This window comes from Chanodichthys erythropterus, chromosome 13 (genome assembly GCF_024489055.1).
Source record: "Chanodichthys erythropterus isolate Z2021 chromosome 13, ASM2448905v1, whole genome shotgun sequence".
Lineage (NCBI taxonomy): Eukaryota > Metazoa > Chordata > Actinopteri > Cypriniformes > Xenocyprididae > Chanodichthys > Chanodichthys erythropterus.
The window spans coordinates 38764452-38791825 of NC_090233.1; the positions used below are offsets into that span (position 1 = coordinate 38764452).

At 37.0% G+C, this 27374-nt stretch overlaps 2 protein-coding genes across 6 annotated transcripts in view; both read left to right on the plus strand.

Annotated features, from left to right (window-relative positions):
• sptbn2 (spectrin, beta, non-erythrocytic 2) overlaps positions 1–7920 on the plus strand; it is a 54439-nt gene extending 46519 nt beyond the window's left edge. The window contains exons 36-41 of one of the 3 annotated variants that reach the window (XM_067405557.1): positions 19–134; positions 1015–1090; positions 3306–3487; positions 3586–3759; positions 3855–3897; positions 4015–7920. In XM_067405557.1, coding sequence (XP_067261658.1) covers positions 19–134; positions 1015–1090; positions 3306–3487; positions 3586–3759; positions 3855–3897; positions 4015–4224 — 801 coding nt within the window. In that variant the 3' untranslated portion in view covers positions 4225–7920. Of the gene's footprint in view, positions 1–18; positions 135–1014; positions 1091–1508; positions 3216–3305; positions 3488–3585; positions 3760–3854; positions 3898–4014 lie in introns of those variants that run through there. The other 2 variants (XM_067405554.1, XM_067405556.1) reach the window with 2 other exon arrangements.
• A 183-nt stretch (positions 7921–8103) lies between these two features.
• Positions 8104–24452, plus strand: cdc42ep2 (CDC42 effector protein (Rho GTPase binding) 2). Of its 3 annotated transcripts, XM_067407709.1 has the most exons (3): positions 13384–15409; positions 15519–15645; positions 20699–24452. In XM_067407709.1, the coding sequence occupies exon 3, from the start codon at positions 20946–20948 to the stop codon at positions 21699–21701; it is 756 nt and encodes a 251-aa protein (XP_067263810.1). In that variant the 5' UTR covers positions 13384–15409; positions 15519–15645; positions 20699–20945; the 3' UTR covers positions 21702–24452. The 3 variants fall into 3 exon arrangements, with proteins under 3 accessions (XP_067263811.1, XP_067263810.1, XP_067263812.1); XM_067407710.1 differs by lacking the exons at positions 13384–15409; positions 15519–15645 and adding an exon at positions 8104–9331; XM_067407711.1 differs by lacking the exon at positions 15519–15645 and having other exon boundaries at positions 13384–15306.
• The last annotated feature ends 2922 nt before the right edge of the window (positions 24453–27374 follow it).

Below are 27374 nucleotides of genomic sequence, written 5' to 3' on the forward strand. Positions count from 1 at the left end.
CATGTTATTCTCTGTCAGCTGGAGGAACAGGAAATTCAAAGAAGAAGAGAAGAGGAAGAGAGGGCCCGACGACCACCCACACCTCCCCCTGTGGAGGAAGTAGTACCATCTGAGATTAACGATTCTGCTGCAAGGTAAGAAACAGACTCTACCATTCTATTCAGCTAGAGGGGTGCTCATTTTTTTCCACTAATTTTTACCTCTTACCTTTTCTGCTTATTCTATTGTTTTTTGTTTTTTTTTACCTTGTAACCAGTGTCAAAAACAAAAATACTCACCAAGCACAAAATGCAAGTAAAAATAGGCTTTGGCAATGAAATACAGCCATTTTTTTACACTACCATTCAAAAGTTTTTTTAAAAAAAATTTTTTAATAGAAATTGATACTTTTATTCAGCAAGGATGCATTAAATTGATCAGAAGTGACAGTAAATTTTTTTACATGGTTACAAGATTTCTATTTTAAATAAATGCTGTTCTTTTGAACTTTCTGTTAGGCAAAGAATCATGAAAAAATGTATGACGTTTCCACAAAAATATTAAGCAGCTCTGAAATAAATGTTTATTGAGCAGCAAATCAGCATATTAGAATGATTTCTAAAGGGTCATGTGATACTGAAGACCAGAATAATGATGCTAAAAATTCAGCTTTGCCAACACAGGAATAAATTTAAATGAAAATATATTCAAATAGAAAATTGTACAAATATTTCACAATATTATTGTTTTACTGTATTTGTGATTAAATAAAATGCAGCCTTGGTGCGCATAATAGACTTCTTTCAAAAACATTAAGAAATCTTACCAATCCCAACTTTTGAAAGGTTGTGTATCTATTTATTAGTTTTTTACGTTATTTATTTACAAGTAACATTAAATCACATGATGTAAGTTGATTTAAGGAGGAAAAACTGCTAAATAAGACATTGCTATTGCCAGGTGTGGCAAAAAGATACTTTTGGACCATAGTTGTAACTTTTTTTAATGACGTGTTTACACTGGCTTCTCTTTAAGGACGAGTCTGGACCAGACTACATTGAACCAGTCAGTATCTGTCAATGGTGTCTACAGTGACCAGGAAACATCACAGGTCAGATATGGTCCACACTGTGCTTGCATTATATTCTCTATTCATATTGATCCAGTTATGCATTCACTTTCATACATGTTTACATCATGTATTAGTATACAGACACAGTTTTAAAATTCATGTCAAGACACACGTGACGTCACAGTCCCAGTCTCAATTGTGCTGTCTTGTTGTGTGTTCAGTGTCTTTTTGCTTGTTCCTTTCTATTATTCATGTTGATATCAATGTTCTGCTGTAAACTCTTGAGTCTCTTTGAGTGTGGGAGAATGTTGAGTGTCTAACAAAACTATCAGTACGTTTTCATGGTCATGCTGTGTGGATGTCCTTTTAACTGTCAGAACAATATTTCAAGACAAACGTGCTAATTCTAACACACTCACATGTTAACACACATTCTTGTGACGTCTCTTATCTGCAGTCATTATCGGTTTCTGTATCTGAACTCAAGAAAGCCGAACCTAAACCAGAGAGTAAACCTCAGTCTAACCCAGTTTCTAAGCCTGTGCCTAAACCCCACAAGGCACAGGAGCGTGTGAGTACTAACCCCGTAGCGCCCGCCTGTAGCCGTAGTGTAGCATCGCTGCCCCATCGCTGCTTGCGCTTAATAACCCAGTAGCCTCGCAGCATGATGGCAGCTATACCACACCTGCTTGAGGGCAAAGTCACAGTTCTGCTGCTTTCTATTGCTTTCAGTGGATCAGTCTTGTGCTTTTTTTTGTATGTATTTGGCTACTGTAATTTTGAACTTTTGATATTTTTGTCCTGCTTGGGCCTGAGCTTCAACTTCAGTGTTTGTGATGCACTAATATCACATATAAATTTCTATTTTTGATGTTAAAATGCAGCTTTGTTGTTTTGTGGAGTGCTGTTGTTTTGTTGTTTGTTGTCAGGAGAGCTTAACTTACAGTAGGGCTAGTGTTTGTGTGCATCACAACAGCTGACAACTAAATCCCTACTAATCCAACTCTCACATGAGATATTCTTTTTTTATTTCCTTCAGTTTCATCGGATTTTACTTTATTCCAAGGCAACTATTTTTCCTAACATTTGTATTTACGTATTTGGCTTAGAATATAAAATTAGTTTGAGTAATTGTTTTAGGCAGATGTGTCCCAGTGTCTTTGTGGCAGTGTTTTTTCATTCTTGCGTCCATATACCCCCAGCTTTTCCATACTGCCTCCTTATGTCTTTGAGTGTGCCTTTGCTTTCCTTTGTGTGCATGTACATATTGTGCTTATTGCGTTTGAATATTTTGATTAATCTGTTCATTAGGATGATACAGTATTATCTTGGAATATTTGTTTGTCATTAGTGAGGGATTACACCTCAAAATTCATAAAAAATAACTGTGCAAATTGGATTTATGAGAATACTGAGACAGGTCATGTTATGAAGGGTCAGTAGTATTTTTTTTTTTTTTTAATAGAAATTATTAATTTTATTCATCAAGGACACAATAAAATTAATCAAAAGTGACAGTAAAGACTTTTACATTTGTTACAAAATATTTATATTTCACATAAATGCTGTCAACATTGATAATATATCCCCTGGTTTCACAGACAAGGCTTAAGCCTAGTCCCAGACTAAAATGCATGTTTGAGCTGTTTTAACTGAAAGCAACTTAAAATATGTCAGTGCCATTGTTTTGTATCAAGATGCACACCAGTAATGTTTTTTTTAAAGCTACTTAAATATCCTAATTGAACTAAGGCCTAATCCTAGCTTAATCTAAGGCCTATAATTAATAAAATTAATGTTTCTTGAGCACTAAATCTAATTAGAAGGATTTCTGAATCATGTGACACTGAAGACTGGAGTAATGATGCTGCAAATCCAACTTTGCCATCACAGGAATACATTACGTTTTAAAATATTCAATTAGAAAACAGTTATTTTAAATTGTAATAATATTTCACAATATTAAAATTGTGTAATGTATTAATTTGTGATCAAATAAAATGCCGTTTTGGTGAGCATAAGAGACTTTAAAAAGATCTTAAACCTTTGAATGGTAGTCAATGTGAGAGTGTAATATTTTTAATGAACAGTTTAAAGTATATTTGTTGCCTATTAATATAGCATGTAATTGTGAACAAGTTACATAATGCCTTTAATGAATAAAAATAGTATTGACCAGTACGATAGTGACCTAATCACTCTTTGAGTGCAGTATTGTAATGTCTACTAACTGTGGCCTGTTTTGGTCAACCAGGGATCTGAATCGGAATCAGTTAACGGTCCAGGCCGTGACAGTGGTCTGGACTCAGCATCACGGCAAGACCCTTCAGCAACACTGCCAGGGCGAGGAGGAGCTGAGGCGGCCACAGAAAACATGGAGGGCATCCTTTGCAGAAAACAGGAAATGGAATCACACAACAAAAAAGCAGCCACCAGGTGACACAGGAAGCAGGAATTTTATGAAAGAATGATTGAGAGAATCTAATCAGGGTTAATCATGTAAATGGTGTGTTTTTCTCCCTGTGCATTTGTAGATCATGGCAGAATGTATATTGCGTTTTACGTAAAGGAAGTATGGGCTTCTATAAGGACAACAAGAGTGCCTCTAATGGAATCCCTTACCATGGAGAAGTTCCCATCAGCCTCAACGAGGCTGTCTGTGAGGTAGCCCATGACTACAAGAAGAGGAAACATGTATTTAAACTTAGGTGAGAAAGAGATGATGGGAGAAATTATGAAACACAAGAAAATGATTGAAGTTCTTAGTATGTGACATTATGGTGTTTTTTTTTTTTTTTTAAAGGCTTGGGGATGGAAAAGAGTTCTTGTTCCAAGCGAAGGATGAGGTAAGTTTTGCAAAGGATGAAAAGAGAATGTTTTTAGGTCATACTCTAATATTACGCTTTAGGAAGATATCGCACTGTCGTACTCTTACATTGTGACACAATCGTTCTCTCTCTCAGGCTGAGATGAGTTCATGGATTCGAGCAATCCAGTTATCCCTGCCGTCCACCGAGCGTTCGCCAGGTGGCACACGAGGTCTGAGTCGGGCGATGACCATGCCGCCAATGTCTCCCAGCTCGGGCGAGGGTGGAGGCGTGACCATGCGCAACAAAGACGGCAAAGAGAGAGGCGGCGAGAAGCGCTTCAGTTTCTTTGGCAAAAAGAAATAAGCACCAAAATATGGCACAGATCTCCACAGTGAGCCAAACAAGAGATGGAAGTTTGTCAACACTCAAAAGAAACTGTTTAGAAAAGGCAAAGAAAACTCGCATGTCACCTTTGTGATAGGTTTTTTGTTTTTGCCCTTTATTTTTCTTCCTCTCATTTCTTTTAAATTCATCTCATTCCACACTTTTTTGGATCTTCCTCAATCTCGCCTCCTAGATGGAACGTCACTTTTGGCCGGACGGTGAGCTCTGAGCTGAGAGAGTGGCGTCCCTGACCGAGAGCCATCCTGAAAGTTTAGCTCATACCTTTCAATTTGAATAGTTTCCTTTTAACTTTTTCCCTAAAAATAATTTTATCTTTGGGTTTTACGGCATTTCCATACTGTAATGACCAAGAGTGCTATTTTGTCTCTTTGCCCTGATGATTTCCATTTCCTGACCTCTCACTTTCTTTGTAAAGGACTACAGTCCTTTTTTTTTTTTTGGTATTATTATACTTATAGCTAAAGATTTTATTGTTATTGCTATTATTAATATTGTTTATTTGCTGTTCTGTTTTTGAGTCCATTTAAAGTAAAATATTTAAAGAAAATGTAAGTATAGTTGGTATGATCTTATGTTCAGAGAGGACAAAGCAGAAAGAAGCCCATAAATCAGAGGTGGGAGTTCATGCTGGTCTTTTTCCTTTCCTTTTTATTTTTTCTTGATATGACTGTGTCGAATGCTTTTTTTTTTTTTAAGAGTAGTGTTTTTCTGCTTAAGGAAAAAAAAAACACTATTTATGATGGTTTTATTATCTTTTTGTTTATCTTTCTGTTCTCTCTCTTTCATTTCCATTAAGAAATACTTTAAGTATGTGTTCTTATTCTGTGGCTTGTTCCTTTAGCTCATCAAGTTCCTTTAACCTCTTTATCTTGTTCTTTTTTCTTAGACCAGAAAAGTGTTTGTTGTGAAGATTGAAATTGAGGTGTGATGCTGTGGTTTGGACTTTGGTTTTCCAATTGCTCGAAAGCAAACAGACACAACACAAGAATCACTTGCACAAGCCAACATTAAACTCACGTTAAACAGAATTTGAGGACAGCATATATTTTTCTCCATTTTCAAGTAACTTTGATTTGAATATGTAGTCGACCAAGTTTCCTATCGGAATGTATTCTCAGGCGTCAGTTTTACCATTCACACACCGACGGACACGCGCACATACGTTTCTCTCTCCTAACCCTACACTTTCAATACTTTCCAGGGATGAAACTCTATTATTGGAATTGGTGTCAGTGATGCTCTTGAGGTTGATGCTGTATTTTTAGGTGTGTGTGAGCGTGTGTGTGCTCTGAAGAGGTTGCTTTCAGGTATATCGGTTGTGAATGTGCTTCAACTCTGAATGAGAAACAAAATTACTGAGGTATTCTTAATGTGGACCAAATCAACAGTTTTTCCCCCAAGCATGGTGATTGAGATGATCTCTTCCCTTTATTTGTACATCACGAGTTACTATAAATTATCTTCCTTGGAGGAATGTGAAATTTTTACTGCATACTTATATAATTGTAGGTTTTATACTTGCGTCAACAAGAGAGAACTCTCTCCTGTCCCGTAAGTAGCGTACACGAAGGCAGAATCAACGGCAACCTAGCTGACATGATTTCAGATATACTTTTGCAGTTAAACGCATGATGTCCTGGTGTAACAAGTGTACCCACTGTGGCATGAAAGCAGTATTTTTGTAGGATAAAGATTTTACAGCCTCATATGATTGTGTGAAAGCTTGCCTTGGTGTGTTAATATTAGCGCGAGTTTTTTTGACGTCATACATTGAAGCCCCTTCCTCTGAGGTGTGTGGAGTATTGAGCCATGTCCACTCTTATGTCAATTATCTCTACATTTCCTTTGGAGACGCATTTAAGGGGTCGGCACGAAGACGCAGTAAATTGAAAGCTGAACTTTTTTTGCTGTGACAATTGATGTGAAGGAAAATGATGCAGACTCTACTGAACCTTGTCCAGCCCTCAAAAACAGCCTCTTACCAGTTTTCAGTGATTGGACAGTGTCACTAAAACTCATTTTCCGCTCTGTTCAGTGACATGAATTGTGACTTGGTCCGAATGAGAAATTAGGTGCTTGGAGTCACCTTTGTGAAACATTCTCTGGATCGGTCTGATGTTCTCCATCCAAAAGGATAAAAGAGCTGCGGTAGAATGATCTAGTTGTGCTTTTGATCACACAGATTACCATCATTGAGCTGTAAGATGATTCATTTAGTCTGAGCCTACACATACGGTTTGGGACTGTGTGCTAAATTTCTTCCTGAGATAAGTCAATGTGTTGCATTTGGATTAGTCTCTCATATTTGTGCTGATGATTTTTTTCTATTCTTCATCATAGTTGCCTAATCTGAAAACGTTTTCTTCCTCCCACATTTTATACTTTCCAGTGTGGATGGTTTTAACCCAGTTTGTTCAGATGGTCAGTTACATTATGGCAAATAAGCCAATCTAGATAACTGAGTCTGTTTGTGTAAATTTCAATGGACTGGTGAGGAAAAGTGTACGGAAAATGAAATGTAATTTTATTGCAATACATAAATACAGTGAATTCAATGGGAAGAAACTCCTGTCAGTAAAAGTGAGTGGACTTAGCATTAGATTTGATGAATCTGTTTTTTTTTTTTTTTTTTTTTTTTTAGCAGAACAACCCCCCCCCCCCCCCCAAACCAATAGTAGTGTATTTTACAACATTTTAATGCGTCTTCAAAAATATTCCCACCAAACCCATTAAAAATACCATTTATTAAAGAATGATAATTCCATTCTTGATTTTAAACCTGAGTTGTTAATATCACTACTATTATCTGTTGTTGTTATTATTATAATTATTATTATAAAAGTCATAATATTAATAACAATTATTAATACTACTGTTGCAACTGCACCTCGTGTAAAACTGCAGCCTATTCCTGCTGAGTTTCTCGTCTGTAATACCAAACCCCGCCACTTGGGGGCAAGTGTGCTGTGGAGCATTTTTCATTACTGATCTAAACAAGAAAAAGACTTGTTTGTTGACTTGTGTATCTACATCTAATATTAGGAATAAAAACATGATTTGAAAAGAAAAAAAAGTGTGGCGTTCTTTTTCTATAAATTATGTAGATGTATAAATATAAGATTAATATTCATGCAGGGGAGACCGGGGAGTGTTGTAACACGGGTTCAGTTGTAACTTGTCAGTTTGAAAAGTCAGAAAAGAGCTGTAGTGATAGAGAACTGGCATGTGTGTGACATGGTAGATTATGACCGAAAAGAAAAAAGAATGGATTTTCGGGAAAGTAAATTTTTTTTATCAAGATCATTTTTAGTCTATCAATCATTGTATTGTAGTTACATTACTTGATTCACATAACCTAAAGAAAAAAAATAATAATCTGATGCTTTGCATTCATGCTAACTTCAAAACCAGCTAAAACAGTTGGCTGTTTGCGTATCATTGTAACAGTTACATTAAAAATGTTACAACTAACCCCTTATGATGATTCAATGAGTCCAGTTATCAATCACATCCTCTGAGGCAAAGTCACAAGTTTTTGTTGTTGTGCATCAGGGGAATTATTCCATTATATGTTCTGGTATATTTATGCGCATGTCTTATCAGATAAAAACTTTATTCTCCTCAACTGAGCAACTTTTGTTTTGTGCACATTTTTAGAATTTATGCACATCTTGGTGTTTCCATCCAGCGTTTGTTTTGTTTTTTTCTTTTTTTTTTGTATTGTGTGTGATGTATCCCAAAAATGACAAAAATAGGTTGATGGCAACATAGCTTACAAACACACACATTTTTTGTGCTAAATTTAAAGTCCTACAAGAAATACAATATAATGTTTTGTCTCTTTAAATTTTCACTTTATCGAAGAACAGAGAATAATCCATTTTGAATAAAGTTCTAGCTAATTACCTCTCATGTTTACATCTATCCCCGGCTAGTGTAACAACTCACCCCAGTAGGTGGGGTATGTTTTACAACTGAACTCAGTTTGACATTAAGATAATCTGTAATTGTGTAGTACATGTCCAAATTAGTTTTATTTGCAGTAGACAAATGTGGCTACCGTGTATCAAAGTTTGAGAGATCCAGCACAAACAACAAAATAAATAAATAAATAAATGCCAGTCAAAGACATTATTTGGTTATAATAACTGTGGTTAGTCTTGCCTTTTGAAATATTTTCAGTTCCCATACATGTCTAAGCACAAAGCAGACTTCTTTCTCTGCCTGCTCTCCCAGCTAAGTCATTGACAGGTCATGAACTTTGACCTTAACCCATCCACATATTTGAAGTTTACTTAACAAGAATCAGCTTGCATGCCTCAAATGCAAATCTCTCCACCTCCCTCCTGTTCCTCCGCTAGACACAACGGTTTCTGACTTTCAGATTCTTGTGCTTTTAGAGCTGACTTGGATGTAATGTTCTGCAATAAGGAGCTGAAATAATTATGAAAATGCACTATAACAAATGACAGAATGAGAAGGCGATATGTTCATTTCTGCATCATAGAGAACCAGTTGTTCTGAATCTGGCCTTGAAACAACCAGAAACTGCCTACAGACCTCCAACTACTAACAAAGCCTGCAGGAAATACCCATGTAGTACTCTAGGTTCCTTTATACTCTGTTACTTTACCCACGTTCATATGCTCACTAAGCAAATACCCCCTTTTAATTTGTAATATACAGACTAACGGTCCTTCCTCCTCCTGTGCTTATTATGTTTTAAAATTTTAGGCCTGGTGAGTGCCATTTATCAAGTCTATCAAGTGTTAAGAATCGCTTGGCAACGCAGCACCAATATGTTAAGACCGATTTGAAAGCGCGACGGCGGCCTCACCTCCAGCCATCCCGGGCCCCCGCTTTGTGTTCAATCACAATGGCGCGTTACCCAGCGACCGTTAAAACCGCCTGAGCACAGCGCGAGGGGCCGGACCCTCACTAAATTGTCACCAACGCCTCAAACTGTTGCCAAATTGTCTTTGAGCCCCCAACGGACTGATTTGAGATGTAAAGAACATCGTTACTGAATCACAGAATCTGACATTGGATATCAGCAGTTCTTATTGTAAGTAAATTAAGTTATTTTCACAAAATACGCGTTTGTTTTATTAGTACGTCTGTCTGTAACGTATTGTTTTTTTGTTGTTGTTGTTGTTTTGTTTACGGTAAACTTAGTTACTGTTCTGTGGCGTTATTGTTGCCTATAATACGGGCTTGTTCTAGAATTTGAGTCAAACAAAACAGCGTTTTTTTCTGTGTCAGTCAGATCTCCTCGAGTTGATCTGGTGATAACTGTTTCGAGGAAAGGCGTGAATGTTCAGTAGGCTATATTATCAAGATGTGAGAAAATTCTCGATAACATTCAGAGTGAAAATGCTGGTCTGTGTCTCTTTCTTGTCATTCGCGGTTTCAGTGCAGATAAACCAATTTCATTTATAGTTGTTGAGTGAATTGCGTCTGTCTGTGCGTGTTCGAGGGAAGAGAATATGTAGAGTCAGCATACTGCAGTGCGCGTGACCGAGAGCGCTCAGCTCCACTGGGAAAAGCTTGCATGAGTTTGATCATTAGCGTAATCGAATTACATTTGAGTTTTCAAAGAGTAAGAACAGGCTATGAAGGAATGACCTGGAAAAACATACACGGGCGAGTGGCTCTCAAAACCGATTAAAAAGGTATTGATGCATATTTATGTATGCATGTACGAAGGCCTATATGTTTATTTAATCATGATCAGAAATTTATGTGATCTCAATATTTGTTTTCAAAAGATATCAAAAGTTTTTTTTTTTTTTTTTAATCAAGTATCAGAACCCAGTTTTAAATGTAATACTGCTGCATTGTTGAGCATGTTTGTTTTTACTCAGGGATTCAAAAATAGATGACTGTCAGTGATAGTCCACTTCCAAATCAGTGTCCGACACTTTGAAAAGGTGGCAACAAATTTATCATGACATGTCAATTTCAGTGCCAGCCAACTCACGGGACTGGGACATCTCCTTGGTTATAGAATGAAGTTTAACAGACGCCAATTAAATGGTTTGTGGCTAACCACAGAAACAGTGAGCGATGTGCAGTTTGTTTGTTTTTTCTTGAGAATATTATAGTAATTCTAAGTCATGGCGAAAGCAAGACAGAAAAAAATAATGCATGGCTTATGAGGCTTTCTATACGCGTGAACCGAAGACCTTTTGACTGCTGAATTTGCAAATAACTGTTTGCTTCAGGGGGGTATTATGCATTCTAGTAAAATTAGCCAATTAGACCCACTCCCACCCTGCAATCCTAAGGTATGCTTTCACTCACTGAAAGTCTCTTGCATCTTGTGCTTCTGCTGTGTGTATGTGTTTCTATATGTTTGTGTTCAAGAATTAGGCCTGCTCTATAAAATGCACATCACATCTGGAGTGGATTTGGCGAACAAAGAAAGATTGATAATAGTTGGCCCTGCTTCCCAATCAAAGCAATACACACGCACACATACATACACAGCATTATGACCCCGGATTGTTCTGCAGGCGGATATGTAATGCTGAGGGCATGTGGTTCATAACATCAGATGAGGGCAGATAAGCAGATAGACAAAGCAAGAAAGAAAGATATGTGAAGAGAAGAGTTCGGAGCAGTGAATCTATGGATGAAGTTACCAAATGAAAGATGATTTAGCTTCACTCTGGTCTCCATATGTTGAACAGAACCATCCAATGATGCTGTAATTAGTATTGAATAAAAAAAAAGGGAAAAACGAGAGAGACAGTTTTAGAATGTTAAGTCAGTATTATCAAAGAGATGAACAGAATTTTTTCTATAACCATTATGTTTAATTGTAAGAACACATGTAACAGCTCTGACAAATTGAACTTAGAACATAAGATTATGATGAAGACTTGCATTTAATTGGTCTGGAGTCTCTGGACCCACATTGTGGATTAGAGAAATTCCCCCATGTAAAGGAACAATGGAACACAGAGAGCTGTGAAATAAAAATGGGGAGATAAGGAAGATGAGATGTGATTGCAAGTGGGTAGATGGTATGATTCATAAAGCCTGTATAAGTATCTGAGATTGTCCTAACCTCAACATCTCTAAACTAGGGTTGGAAATTAAACCGTTTTTGTCCAATATGTAATATTAGAAGTATACGCATTCATTCCATAAATATACTTAGTTGTCTTTTGTCACTACAATCTGCATGTAAATTTCCCTTGGACATCCTGTCATTGTCACTGCATGATGAACGCACATTAAGAGCAGTAGGAATATTAAAACTTATAAATTGTTAAAAACAAGTCAATTATAAGCTATTAAAAGGATGCAATATGCAAGAACAGTATTAACAGCACTTAAAAAGAAAGGTTCTTTATTGGCATCTATGGTTCCTTGAAGAACCGTCAACATAATTGGAAACTTTTTTTCATTCCACAAAAGGTTCTCTATAGTAGAAAAGCTTTAGATGATTAAAATGTTCTTCACACTAAGAAAAAAGGGGTTCTTTTAAAAGCTATTCACTAAAAATTTTCCTTTGGGGAACCCACGGTTCTTCTATGGCAGCAACGTTGGTCATGGAGCCGCACACCTCACTGTCCACAGCCCACTTTCACTTCACATTGATAGTAGACCTTCTCAGAGTGTCTCTCACCCAATATCAGGACTGTCTGATGTTTAATTATTAAAAAAAGACAAAATCTCATATAATCCCCCCTTAAATTTAGACACATCTAAAAAAGAAGCTCCCTGTTTACTTTACACAGATCCCTTTTCACTCCAGATTGATGGTAGACCTTCTCAGAATGTCACTCACGCAATATCAGGACTGTCTGATGTATAATTCCAGAATAAAAGCCCTCCAAAAACTCATATAAAAGCCGGTTTGTATAAAACATAAACTTCCCATTTCTATCTGAATTTCAAATAGACAAAACTGATTATATAGTATGAGATTTTTGGAGGGCTTTTATTTTAAAATACAACATCAGACAGTCCTGACATTGGGCGAGTGACACTCTGAGAAGGTCTATCAATCTGAAGTGAATGTGGGCTGTGGAAACAGGTAGGTTCCTTTTTAGAGCTACAGTCATGTGAAAAAAGTTAGGACATTCAATTGAATTCCATGGTTTTCTGTATCAGGACGTAATACAAAAAAATCATCTAGTGCTTGGCAGGTCTTAAAATTTGGAAAATAAAGCCTCAGATGAACAACACAACATGACATATCACACCGTTTCATCATTTATTGAACAAAAAAAAAAGCCAAGATGGAAAAGACATGGGTGATAAAGTTAGGACATCCTATGATTCAGTTGCTTGTGGATCCGCTTTTATCAGAAATAACTTGAAGTAATCATTTTCTAAGACTTTATCAGTCTCTCACATCATCAATTTTGGCCCATTCTTCTTTACAGTGTTGCTCCAGTTTGAGGTTTGTGAGCATTTGTTAATGCAAAGCTCTCGCCACTAGAAAACTTTGGTATACAGAGGAGTTCATGGTCGACTCAGTGACTGTGAGGTGCCCAGAGCCCATGGCTACAAAACAAGCCTAAAATCATCAACCCTCCACCAGCATGAGTGGCTTTTGGTATGAGGTGTTTGATTTTTTTTTTTTTTTTTTTTTACCAAACTTGGCGATGTGCATTATGGCCAAACATCTGGTCTTGTCTGTCCAAAGGACATTGTTCTAGAAGTCTTATTGTTTGTTCAGATGCAACTTTGCAAACCTAATTAAGCCATGCTGCCATGTTTTTAGCGAGAAGAGGGTTTCTCCTGGCAACCCTTACAAACATGCCATACTTGTCCCGTCTTTCTATAATGGTATGTCTTGAACTTTCTTCCTTGGCAATGTGTTAACACACATCTGAAGTCTCCAGATGCTTAAACTGCCAGAAATTCAGCTTTTATAGAGGTGATCACACTTGCTGATGACCATTTCTTACTATGTTAACAGTAAGGGTGTCCTAACATTGTCACCCATGGGTTTTCCATTTTGGCCTAGTTTTTGTTAAATAATGACATGGTGTGATATGTCATGTCATGTTATTCATCTGAAGTTTTATTTTCCAAATTTTAAGACCTGCCAAGGACCAGATGATTTTTTTATTACGCCCTGATACAGAAAACTGTGGAATTTAATAGGATGTCCTAACTTTTTTACATGACTGTATGTGAATATACTGTATCAAAACAAGTTATATGAGATTTTGGAGGGAAATATATCGTTCCCTCACCATATGATCTTGAGGCCACGACTTTACATCACGTGGCCTCGACATAAGGATGTCGTTACCTCGACAAAACGATCTCGTGGCAACGACTTATCACGTTCCCACGAGTTTATATGTCATGGCCACGACAAAACTAAGTGAACCGAACATGTCCCCTCCTGGTCACCGTAGTAATGCCTATATACGCGTAGAATGATCATTTTTCAAAGCGGAGGCTGAAAATTACTTTTTGAAAAGTTGAATATGTATGTAACAAAATTCAAGTTCAGGGATGGAGGAGGCAGGAACCGGCAAACCTTAAGGTTATACCGGTGTGCCTCGCTCCGTTCACATGGCTCTCAGCCCTGCCCTGCTTCTCGCCACAATACTTCTGAATGTAATATCTAAATATCCGGAGCTTTCAGAGTGTAAATGACAGACTTTTCTCTAATGATGTATGCAGGACTTCTTCAGTCATTGAATTTAGTCTGCTTAAACCCCGGCCGAGCAAGTCCACTTTAATCTACCTCCACTTTTGAGTGCAACACCCACATCCCAATATCCAATCAACAACCAACGGATAAGACCAAGTCCCTGCCCTACACTCTTAAAGCAGAACTAAGTAACTTTTTTACCTTCATAAATATAGTTTTCTAAGTCCTTACGATGGTTAATTAACTTGTAGTGGTGTGTTTGAGTCGTGCACTAAACCCCTCTGGCACGTCTACGCCAGAAAACAGCACTTGAAAGTTAGCTGCATCGACCCGACACAATCTCGCCTCATGTTCACGCGAGAGTGACAAAATGCTTTACGGTATTTCAAAAACAATGTATATATTATGACTTTATAAGATAATTTTGAAAATGACCCACCTCCATCGAGATTTCTTGTACTGTATTTGCAAAACTACTGCGCTGGTGAGCTTTGTAGTCCAGAGCTGCGCTTGGAGTATTTACGACAGTGTGATTCACTGAAGGAACCTGTAGGGGGAGCTTCGCAAATCTTACTGAGTTCTGCTTTAAATATGAAGCTTCCTAAATGGGGTTTTCGCAGTAAAGCCATGGAAGAACCATTTTGGGTTCCACAAAGAACTTTTCAGTGAACAGTTCTTAATTTTGTTTTCCTTTTTTCTTAGTTTAATAATCTAAAGAACCTTTTTCCACTATAAAGAACCTGAAAGGTTTCATGGATATTATGCTAAAGGTTCTTCATGGATCCACAGATGCAAATAAAGATGCTTTTTTTTTTTCTTTTTCAATAATCTGTTACACTCGGATGTAGGCCCAAGTCACGATATGGAAGAAAAACATCTGCAGTGGTTGTCATGATGACTTTAAATTCAAATTCATTTGCTGAACTTGAATTGATTCGAAATGGATTTTTTAAAAATTCATATTACCCCAAGTGTAATTTGATCTATAGTCTGTCAAGAAGACAAAAACCTTTTGAAAGTTAAAAAAAAAAAAATGTTGAAGGTTTATAAAGGATAAAAAGCTTTAAAAAAAAAATAAAACAATGAATGTTGGAGTATGTTTATTGACAAAAAAACGTGTTTTTAGTTATTTTGTATTTCTCTGTGAGGAAATGCAGCTCTGTTTCAGTCTATTGAAGATGTGCTTTTGTGCGATGAGTTGGCTATAAGAGATTACAGGTTTAGAGAGGGAGACATAGATGTTTGTTTTGATATGGTTTAGGGGAGTGTGGAGGGTGTGATAACTTCAAATCATGAGTCATCGCAACGTGTGCTCACAGCGGCGTGCGTGTTCGTGCGTGATGCGCTACAGTCTCACTCCGCTGTCCTGCTGGAATCTTCAGCAAACACGGAAGAAGCGGAACAACACAGCGGTAAATGTAAAATAATGGTCTGGATAACACAATTGTAGATATCAAAAGCGATCCAGATCCATGGAGTCCAGTCCTGTGCGCTCTGCTTCAGCAGTGATGTGAGGTGGGCTTACAGCGCTCTATAGCGCGGCTCTATTTCTACCGGATCAGCAAATACTCTCTGTATAGGTATGCGGTATCAAGTGTAAGGGTTATTTTTGTACTTCTGTCAGTTCTGCAGGTTTTCGCGCTGGAGGAAGTATATATGACCGAGAAGAATTAGTATTGATTAATTTTGACCCGAAAGACCTGCGCATAGATGCGTTTTGGAAAGGAGTTGATCACACGGGAATCTCAACGGTAGGCAAAATATAATATTTGCATGTGGAGTTAAAAAAAAAAAATGGCAAGACTATTGAACACGAAATGTGAAGTATTCGTATGGGAGCGTTTTCACGGGAAAGTTGTGCATAGTTGCCTATTTCTTTACATCAGTGTTTTGTAGTATAATTTATCATTTTAGAACACGAGGACATGTTCGATAAATTCCATCGAACATTTAGGAAAATACCTATTGTGTCCGCCAGTGATAAATGTAACATGGGGTGTCGCTCTGAATGCCAAAGGAGCGCGGGCTGGTGCGCGCACACTGCCATGATGACATTGGACTGCTGCCATGTGATATGTACGGAGTTAGATTTTTCTGTTACATGACGAAAATATCGCGTACTTTTTAAAAAGGTTGAATATCAACTAAATGTGATCTGTAAAGGAGTGCAATGACTTTAAAACGTGTATAGTTTTGGAGAGTGAATGCGCGCGCACATAACAGCGAGGTGATGACAGGCAGACCACTGCCTCCACAACAGAGCTGCCTTTTAAATTCAATTTCTGAAAATTGTATTGATTGTAAATTCGAGATTGCAAACAGAATTGTCTTTATTAATAGGCTTTACAATCAGATAGGAACATAAAACATTTTGTTTGGAATTGGGGTACATTTATATATTTATTCGTTTTAAAAAAGGTTCATATTTGTTTCTTTTGTGAACATTTTTAGATTTATTTATTTCATATTTTTCTGTGAGGAAAGGGTAGGGAAACGTACTGTAAAAGAAGTGTAACGTGATCACATGTGCCTCGTATGCTAATCATATACACATATACTGTAATGGCCATGACCGTACTGAAGCCCTGTCAGGGTTTTGTAGTGTTTGAGGATCCCATAGAAGTAAATGTGTAGATCCATAAAACGAATCACACCTGTTAAAATTGTTCACAAGTTAACTCATAAAGCAGCTATTTTTGGAAATCAGATTCAAATTATAGCTCATTCCAAATGAATATGCCATTTCACATGTATTATATGACGAGCTGTTTCCAAACAAGAGCCGCGTATTCAGTGTATTCTCCTCCACTGACTTCCATTCAAACAGAACAGCTTCTGCATTACACATTTTTAAGCTGGTCTTGAAGGGCCCCTGGGGGAGGTGCTCTGGGGGCCCATCTCAATGGCCGAGCTGTGTTCGCTTGCTCAGTCTGTACACCATCAGTTACTTTTTTTAGTTGTTTGTTTGTTGGTGAGCGTTGTCAGATAGTCTTCTATGGTCTATTTTAGACAGAGTATTTGTATGTGAGAATGTTTTACCTAGTCAAATCTGTTGTAAATGAAATTTTATAGGTTTATCTCACTGCCATTTACAGCAATTGGTTTGATAAATGTTTTAAATTATTGGAGCTAGATTCTAATTGGAATGTCTATGTTATGGATTCTTTGTGCTTTTGTTCATTCACAGATGAGGAAAAATGGCCCATTGTGCAGATTTTGACACCGAGGTTGATTAAGTTATTTCAGTGTTTCTGTTTGATAATAAAAATGTGTGAGACCTGGAGCATTTTTCAAAGATCATGGCGTTCATGTTTTGATAGTTTACTGTCAGGTCAGACAATAACTCTCTCTGTTAAAAAAGCCAAAAGCGGCTGTGTTCTTGTGTCAGTGTGTTCTCTGCATTGTCTAACAAACAGAGCGGTCTGTTGAAGGGCTTGTCTGAGCAAAGCGCCCCTTTTACACTTTCTAGCAACATTGTTCACTTCTGCTCTGAAACTAATAAATAACCTCAGGCCTTCAAAGGAGTGGCATAGTTCATTTCCACATTGAATGATAATGTCTTTTTTTTTTTTAACAGAGTTTTTAACGGAGTTAAATGAACATCTTATTCTCCAGACTCAGAGCTCTACTGAATTGTTTAATATTTATGATTGGACTATTATAAACACAGAGATATCGGAATACCATAAACAAAAAAACATTCGCTCTTCCTGACACTTCTCTGCAAGTCTGAACAGGACTCGCCCGATTCCTTCTCTGGAAAAACTGTTATTCAGTTGTGGTTTGATTAGAGCCTTTCTGAGATCCAAAGTTGTTATCTAAAGAGCAGTCTTGCTAATGTTGATTAATGCAGTATTCACTCAAATGTTATATTATAAAGGTGATGCTTCTGATAGATCTTATGCTGATTTGTAGTTTAACTTTAATTTCACCCAGTTTATGTAATTAAATTAATTGCTTGTGTGTTTAAGTGCTGGTTGGTCTGGTTGTCTCATTCTAATTTTAAACTGAAATTTAAGACTATCCTAACAACACTTATTATTATTTATACTTATACCTATATACCTTATTTATACCTAATATGCAAATAAATAATTTGTAAATGGTCTAAAAAGTGACTTGTTGTTTGTAATGAAACAAAATGCACAGGTTGCAATGTAAACTAATGAATCATTGTTGGTTCAGTCAGTGCTAGAACTGATGTGCTAATTGCCCTCCGACTGTTTATCTATGGTTCATCATTACCTTGCTCAGTTTAGTGAGTGCACACTCAACATTTACATGCTTTTATTTGTGTCTTTCATGTGCATATGTGTAAAAATACCCTGAACAATGAATAGCTGATGCCAACTTTTACTGTTTGAAAAAAAAAAGACATTTTTCTAAACAAATCAAGTTATCATCTCATGAAAAAGACAGACCTACACCTCTTTGTTTCCAATTCCCATTGTTGTATAGCACATTTTGAACAAACATGTGTAAATAAATGATAGCATTTTGTCTTTATACCTGTATATTTTTAGATGTTAGGTGAAATAATGCTTTATAGAAATGACTTGTTAAAATAAAAGTTTCCCCTTGCGGGGTAGTTCACCCTAATGTGATAATTTTGTCATCATTTACTCTCTAATGTCATTCCAAACCTGTGTGAAGATATTGTGAAGATCATTTGGAACCCAAAAATATTGGTTACCACCGACTTTGTTGTATGTTTAAAAAACAACAACAACAAAAAAAGAAAATACCTTGGGATAGTTCACCCAAAAATGAAAATTCTGTCATCATTTACTCCCCCTCAAGTTGTTCCAAATCTGTATAAATTTCTTTGTTCTGCTGAACACAAAGGAAGATATTTTGAAGAAAGGTTGTAACCAGGCCGCTTTGGACATTGACTTACATAGTAGGAAAAAAAAAAAGTCAATGGTGCCCCAGAACTGTTCAGTTTCCCACATTCTTCAAAATACCTTCCTTTGTGTTCAGCAGAACAAAGAAATTCATACAGGTTTGGATCAACCTGAGGGTGAGTAAATGATGACAGAATTTTCATTTTTGGGTGAACTATCCCTTTAAGTCATACAGGTTTAAAATGACTTGAGATTGAGTAAATGATGAGAATTCCTTAAACAAAGTCAATGAATATAACTAAAGACGCGTGCCTCCGAAATGAGACACGCACTTAGTATTGCGCATGCGCATTAGCTTGATCCAGCCTGAAAAATATTGTATTTTTGTAATGATTCAAGCGATTAGAAACAAAATTTATGAGACAGTTGTTGTCAGATTTCATTGGTGATTTCAAATATTAAATTTAATTGAAAGCTTGGCAAACAGACTTGGAGAATTCCCAGTTTCCCCATTCAAAGAGACAGGAGCTGCACCTGCATGCCCGAGAGGTGTTTCAAAGATGGCCACCGAGTGAAATGACTTCTCATAAAGGGACTTTGATAGAACTTAACTATATGATAAACCTGTCATACTGACTTTTTTAATGAACTCTGCAAGTTTACTATTTTTATCACTTAATTTTATGCTTTGCTACATTTGGCAGTAGGAGCGATCTGAAAATGTAAAACGTTTTGTATACAAATAGTGATTTATTACCATTTAAAAACATTATTTGTATAATAGAATGTTTACAAAAATTTACTTTACAAATCACATGATCAAACTGGATTAGGCACATGTTTGAATGGCCCACATACAGTACTGTGTTGATTAAATCTGTTAGGCAAGACACACAACACTCAATTGACACATCTATGATCAGCATTATTTAAGGGAAATGATGTGTAAACACACACTGTAGTTTATTCCCTGGAACCTTTCAGAGCCTCTCTGACTTTAGCTGGGTCACTTATGCAACAGCGGGGTGGCTTTTCCCACACTTGAGATGGAAACACTGGCCTTTGTTTTTGGTTGGAGTGTGCGCCAGTTAAGCTTACCGTGATAAAAGTCAAGGTTGAAGGAAATACACACACACACACCAGGATATAGTTAACTGATTCAACTCCAGAAGTATGATTTAATGCGAAAGGTATGCGTTACGAGTCATGCTCTGGAGCCCCTGATGTATTGTCGCACACATAAAGGTCTTACGGTCTGTTAAACCTTTCAGCACAAAAACAAACACACTAACACATGCACTCAAATGTTCCCATTATACCACTGCTGTACCTTTATAAGTTCTGACAGATGAGTCCACTATCAGCACACACATGGAGACATGATATTTTCCTATGTGTGCAAGTCAAACATGCCAATACTAACAACCCAATAATTATTTGCTCTGGCTTTTCCAAATTATAGTTTGTTTATCATCTCTCACTTCTTCTTAAATTTTGTAAAAAAAAAAAAAAAAAAAAATCTGTCGTCTTCCCTTCTCTAAGTAAATCCCACTTTTAACTTTGACCTGAAAAGCTCATGTGTTATATAAGATGCTGCTCACTTTAAGTTTGGATGGGTTTCATCTTTTTGTAATGTGATATAGCTGGGTTTTTTTTTTTTTGTTGTTTTTTTACTTTGAAGGTTGTCTCAGTTCAGTTGTAAATAAAAACAAGCAAACAAAAAGATCAGATTTTGGGTCCAATTTTTAAATTCTAAGTCTTAAAATACAGTCAAATCAGTAGTATTGTGAAATATGATTACAATTTAACTGTTTTCTATTTTAATATATTTCATAATGTCATTTATTGTGAAGGGAAAGTCTATGAATAAATCAGTGCTACTTTGTGTCAGACTTGTTCAGTTAGTATGTACTACAGTGTATGTGCTAAATACTATTTCTCTTTCTCTCCAAAACTGCAGGTGGACTGGGCTGGCAGTGTCTATAAGGATATCAGAAATGCAAATCTGAATGTTGGGCTTTATATATGAAGAGACCAATGAAGAGTTTTTCATGAGAATAAATCAAAAAAGCATCCTGACTCTCTCCAGTTGGATTGATTTTGAATGCTAAGTGCATTGTGATTTCTTTCTTTACCTTTCATCTCATCCGTTCACCCTGCTGCAAGGTCTGTCTCTCTGTTGTGCTGGAGGACGCAGTGGGTCAGACATGTCTGCCAAGGCTCCCATATACCTTAAACGACGAAGCCGTAAAGGAAAGAAGGAAAAGCTGCGTGACCTTCTTTCATCTGATATGATCAGCCCTCCGCTGGGAGACTTCAGACACACCATCCACATTGGCAGCGGGGGAGGCGATGACGATCTTTTCGGTGACCTGTCTTTCCTACAAGGTAAATTTCACCTGTTACCAGGGCAGCAAGGTCATCAAGGGTCATTCCAACTAAGTCGCACAGCGAGCGTAAGCAGTCACCCGGTGCCGGCCAGTGAGAGCTCACCTCTGCTAAAAAACGCCCTGTCGCTTCCTATCATTGGAGGGGTGCAGGCGCTCACACTTCCGGCTGTGACTTCAGCAGCAACAGCGACCGCTGAGGTCCCAACAGCCCCGACAACAACCCAATCGCCTCCAACATCTCCGTCTCTCTCTCCACCTCCCAAACCTCCCAGACTGCACCTGGAAGAGAGGATAGTGTCACGACATTCATCGCTTCCTGCATCTCCAAACCGCTGTCCGCTTAATTTGCACACATCTGGCCCGAGTCCAGATACTAAGGAAGATGAGAAATTTGTGAAGGATGGAGATGGGGAGGAAAGGCCGTTTCTGTCCAACGCTGGCTCTATGCTTTCCCTCCATCTGGACTTGGGACCGTCCATCCTAGAGGATGTGCTTCAGATCATGGATAACCAGAGAACAGGAACGTTCAGTGGGCGACTTACACCCAGTGGACGACAAGAGATATATACCTGAAAGTGAACAAAGACATGTGAGTCAAAGCTTGATGGTACATAAATGGGCTGATCACATTTTTCTTCATGTATCAAAACATTTTGCCATCTGAGAGAACTCATTTACCTGCTGTACAATGGCATTTCCTGGAGACTTTGACCTTTTTTTGCTCATTCTGCATATAATCTTTGGAAAAGACCTTTGGGAACTGCAGGATTTTTAGCCTGTATCACAATTGAATCTTTTTCATCAGTGGATTTCTCTGTATTCAAATGAATTGTTTTAATTCATCTCTATTATTTTTGGACTACAAGCAACACACTAATTCTGGCTTTAGATCTACATCTGAAAGCATTTAAGCAAGCACATCTCAGAGTACCTGCGTTGAGTGTACAGTATGTACTATTACAGCAACATCCTACAGGCCTCCTGGTTTCACTACAGGAAAGAAAAACTGACATTTTCCTCTTCAGAGCAGCGATGACATCATCTCCCCCCTCTGTGTTGTTGCAATTTGTGTAATCGGGTAAAAATGCGCAGCTCCTCCCTAATGATCTGGACACACACACGCGCCAGGAGGCCTATGCGTCTACACCATGGGATTTTAACGTTCTCTTTTTGTTGGGAGTAGTCTTCATTGTTCAGAAACAGAACCAAAAGGCTGTTTTTTCAACTCAGCAGGAGTATGAAATTTTTTCCTTTCATGAAATACACCTTTTTTTTTTTTTTACTGTGTTTGTTTGTTGGCGAGGTGTCTGCAATCCCTCCGGCTTTGACAGATTTTCAGGCAGCAGTAGTTTTTCCTTTCTCTGACTGAGCGTGAGTAATGGGGCCTAAAGAAGGGTGTTACCTTGGTGTCCCCCATGTAACCCACCCCACACGGGTTAATACTTTACGTTCACAGATTTAGATTTTAGTATTATTTTCTTGTCAGGTTATAAATTAAAATAAATAACTCTTTACTTTTTTTCTAAATTACCACAAAGTGCATCAAACTGTCAACAAACACTAACAGAAAGTCATTTTGCAATCAGATTTATGTGATGCTACCTTTGCACTTTTTATATGATGCTTACAGCACTAACAAAACCTACTGTATTCATTTAAACTCATCAGTTCTCATAATTAAAGGTACAGTAAGTAACTTCTGATGCTCTAGCAGTTAATTTACAAAACAGCATGCATCTTGTGGAAGAACATTGTAGCCGGAGCTACTGTATTCTCTCTGTTTATGTATATGTCGACGAGTCACGCAGGTGCTGGGCTTCTCTGCAGCGTTTGTCATCCTGCTCGGTTTAAAATTGTCCAATTATAAACACTTATCATAGGCGTACCATACTCGCTCATTATATAAATTTTGAACATAAAAAGTTACATAGTGTACCTTTAAAAAAATCTATTTGAGATTTGAAGTAGCCATTGTTTCTGACACTGTGTCTACATGGGACGCAACCGTTGTCATGTCACACCGTAACAGCCAGAAGCGACAACAACAAAGCGACCGTTGCAAATCCATTTATCCGTAGCAGAAGTTGTACAGGAGTACATCAGAAGTAGAACAGGACATCAGTTTTCTGTCAGAAATTAGTTGTCACTCAAATTGTGTTGAGTATTAGTGGTTGTTTCTTTAGGATACTTGGTTCCTTATTTATTTTTGTTACAAGTGGATTGTCTTACAATTGTATCCTTACATTGTGAAATCCATTTCCAAAGCTGAATCTATTTACAAAATCATAATTCTGTGCACTTAACTTCAATGCTGACATACTTCTGATCTAAAGACGAATTTAATCCACAAACAGATTAAATCCTATGGTGTACCTTTCTATTTGGCCAAGTATTTATTTTTGTAAGCTTAAAGACTAATTTTGTTACATTTATTATTATCATACTGAACAGGGACCTGAATGTTAGAATGAATAGATTTTATTACTAGTCATAACTTTTTTTTTACATTATAAGCAGTTCTCATAGCCACTTTACTCCTCTAAATAATTAAAAGAGACTGAATATGAAAATATCTTCACATTTGTCATTTTTACTTCTTACATCAATGTGTATTATTTTAAAGACCACATGTATAACTCATATGCAGTTGTATTTAATTAAGGTTGATCAGGGTTATTGAGGATCTTATGATTTTGCATCACTGAAGCACAAAAAACAAATAAAAGTACAAGACCATATTAAAGGTCAGACCATTTAACAAGCAATTGAGTAAACATAGCTGGATAGATGTAAATTTAAATAGGGAAGTGCATTGCTAAAAACCCCATATGCCTTAACAAGCATCTCTAAAATACCTGTACTTTTCTACTCCACCACAGCGAAGTGCTGTGATGATTCATGTTGATTAATATTAATGCTATATTTAGTTTATGACAAATATAGACTTGGATTGTAACTTGGATTTTGACTATTAAGCTCAAAATTGCATAAATATATGACATTCCTGACAAAGACTTTTTACCATAAAAAATGCATAATGTTTTAGACTGAAGGGGAAACAGCTGCATCTCTATATTATAGCATTGCTGCCTTGTCAATAAAAGTGAATCATTAATAACTTTGGCTACACATCTTAGCTGAGCATCATGTGCCTATAACAGCTGTTCAGATTTGCACCAAAAGACAGTTTAGCCCATGTCTTGGTTTTTATTGGGCTTTGTCAGATTCTATACTGGATGTTAAGTGGATGTTTGTTGCTGCTGCTGTACACATTACAATAGACTTGGAATAAGACATAGAAACATAATGATCAATAAATGCTGATTTCTGATTAAGTCTGGCTGTTTCTTTTTCTCCATATAAACACAAAGGCAGTTAAACAACCCACGTGAAAAAAAAAAAAAAAAGTAAATTTCTATAATGTACTTAAAGTGCTCTATTTCCGTGTACTGATTTTGTACTTAAGAAGTACTAAAGAATAATTTTTATTGTATTAAGATAATCTTAAGAACATCTAAGTCAACTGTGCTATTTTGAGACACCATGAAATTTTAACTAAAATGTGCTATTAATATACTTACTATGTATTTAAAAAATTTATTTAGATACCACTTGTAGTACATTTGAACCAATAGTGTACTACAAGTGGTAACTAAATATATTTTTTAAATACAGAGATAGTATATTAAAAACACATTTTAGTTCAAATGTCATGGTGTCTCAAAATAGCACACTTAGATGTTCATAAGCTCATCTAAAGAATATTTTTAGTATATTGAGTACAAAATTAGTGCATGAAAATAGAGCACTTTAAGTACATTATAGAAGTGTAATTTTTTCACCTGGGAATGCATGCTTTATGATTTTATGTGAAACTAGATGTACTGACTTAACCTGTCCTTTTTATTGCAACAGAACTCTTTAGCTAAGACTAGAATTTATTATAAGTGAAAGAATAAGCAGAACTGCAGGTCATTGCATGAATGACTCTGGTATTAATGCATTTACCTGAGACACTTTTTTCATCTCAAGTCTTAGCACGCATGCCTCTATTACTTGAATCTGTTTTGAATACAAGCAATGTCTTGCATTTGCAATTTTGAGCCTACCTTGTGGCTCCGAGCCAGCCTTGGTTTTGTGTGTGTGTTCCAGGCACATTAAGAGTTTGAGAGTGCGTGTCTGTGTACTCTGCTTATTTGCAGTAGCTCCTCTATTTTCTGCAGGCCCTGGGAATCTTTCCAACTGGCTTTATTAACACACAGTCCGAGTCCCTGACCTTACGATCACAATACCATGGGAACACTAGCTAGAAAGAGGGGAGCAGTTGGAGAGAGTAGGAGGAAGGGAGTATAAGGAAAAGGGTTGATGGAAGGTGAACGAGGGCCAGGATGAAGGAAAAGAGGGAGTGAAGAATTGCAGAAAAGCATATTTATTTGATATCAGAGAGGAGATCATAGATCACAATCCATGAATCATTTATTTGACAAAACATTTTCATGCATATTAAGTTAAAGAAAAAAGGGTCAGATAAAACTCAGACAAAAGGTGATTTTCATAACAAGCTAATCTGCATTCTGATTGTTATAAATCTATAGGAACTAACGTTTCACAGCACAGTATTGGGTAATAATAAATAAATCATTTCTGTTTTGATTAGTAAAGCCAGATTCATTGACCGACTTTCATTGTACTATAGACAAAAGCAGTTCTTTAACAACATAATGATGAAAAAATTATGACAAAATGTACATTTTGGTTGTTCTGTCCTTTTAATAGTTAAAATGATCAGACTTAATCACTGTTTTCCTGTGCCAGTAGAAACCGCTGCTGAAAGCTCTCAAACAAATTGTGTTGAATTTAGCTCTGTTCCTCAAGCTTCTCGGATCCACACCAAAACAATCGCTCTGAGATTGCCTGGATGAGGTGGTCTCGGCCTGACTGAAAACGAAATCTGGGGCGGTTGAGGCAGGGGCGTAAATCGCGGGGGGGACGGGGGGGACATGACCCCCCCTATCTGAGTGCTGTCCCCCCCAAAAAAATATAAATACCACTCTAAGTATTGTAAATAAATGATATATTTTTAAAATAATTGTGTAAGAAGTAAAGCAATACAAACGCAAACAGGCGTTTTAAGTTTAGAAACATTTTGAGTCACCTCTCCCTTGCCTCACAGTGGTTTGGTCCACCGCGCACGTCACACTCGTGCGTGTAGAAATCCGGCGGCGCCGGCGGGAGAGAAGACAGACGGTAGTTGAGAGGAGCTCTAGTAAGTCGGCTGTTAAGGCTATTTTATTCAAAAACATCGGATGAAGTGGTTATTTTTGCTTTAATGCTGACGACGCTGAGTAATTAGTCATAACAAAAAAAGCAAGATGATAACATGATTTTTTTTCCCGTGAGTCCGCTATTTTAGCAATTATAATGTTACCTAGCGTGTTTGGTAGCTTGTTTACAATAGCTTGTTGGATACTATGTCACCCACACCAACAACAATTAACAGTGTGATAAGAATATGTGAACTGTAATAAGGCTAGAAGATTTACTGTTGTGTGTTGGGTTTTGCTCAAAGTATATTCATCGTATTTTGGTGACTTGGTTGTAAAAAACTTCAAAAATATTCAAATAAATAAATGATTTTGAATATTTTGGTCAATTTAGTAAGTTTTTTTTTATTGAACCAAAGAGAAACATTGAGCATAATGGCAGTCTACATGCTACACTAATAATAGTAGTAAGGTTTTCTTCTGTGTAACATTACATATATCCAGGGGTTAAATTTGGATTTCTTATGTGGGGGGGCTCTGTGGTTTCAGGCTTTCGAGGAGTGCACATGAGTATGCAAAGCCTACAAAATCTTATCAATTGACAAACTAAAAATAAGTCGACAGAGCCCTCTGCTATGAACACTAAAATGCAGATCAAAATCATTCTAGATGTTGGCAGTGTGCAAAGCTACATCTGATAACAAAATCTTTCTGTAGGCCTAAAGGAGAGCATATCAATACAAAATACAGGGTATTGTCCTTTGGACAAGTAAATTGGTCACTTGTCCGACCAAAAAAGTTGTCTGGAAAAAATTTGATTTTTTTTTGGTGTAAATATAATTTATTCTGAAGCTATATTCTCAACAGTGCTCCGTCAGCTTTTGCATATTTATATCTGCATATTTGTGATATTTACCCCAAGGTCATTTTTTCCCCTAATCTTATTTCATTTTTTTTTTACATTTGATCAATAAATTCAATA

Coding starts and splice junctions, on each gene's coding strand:
- cdc42ep2 (XM_067407710.1), top strand. CDS start 20,946: ATGTCTGCCAAGGCTCCCATATACCTTAAACGACGAAGCCGTAAAGGA.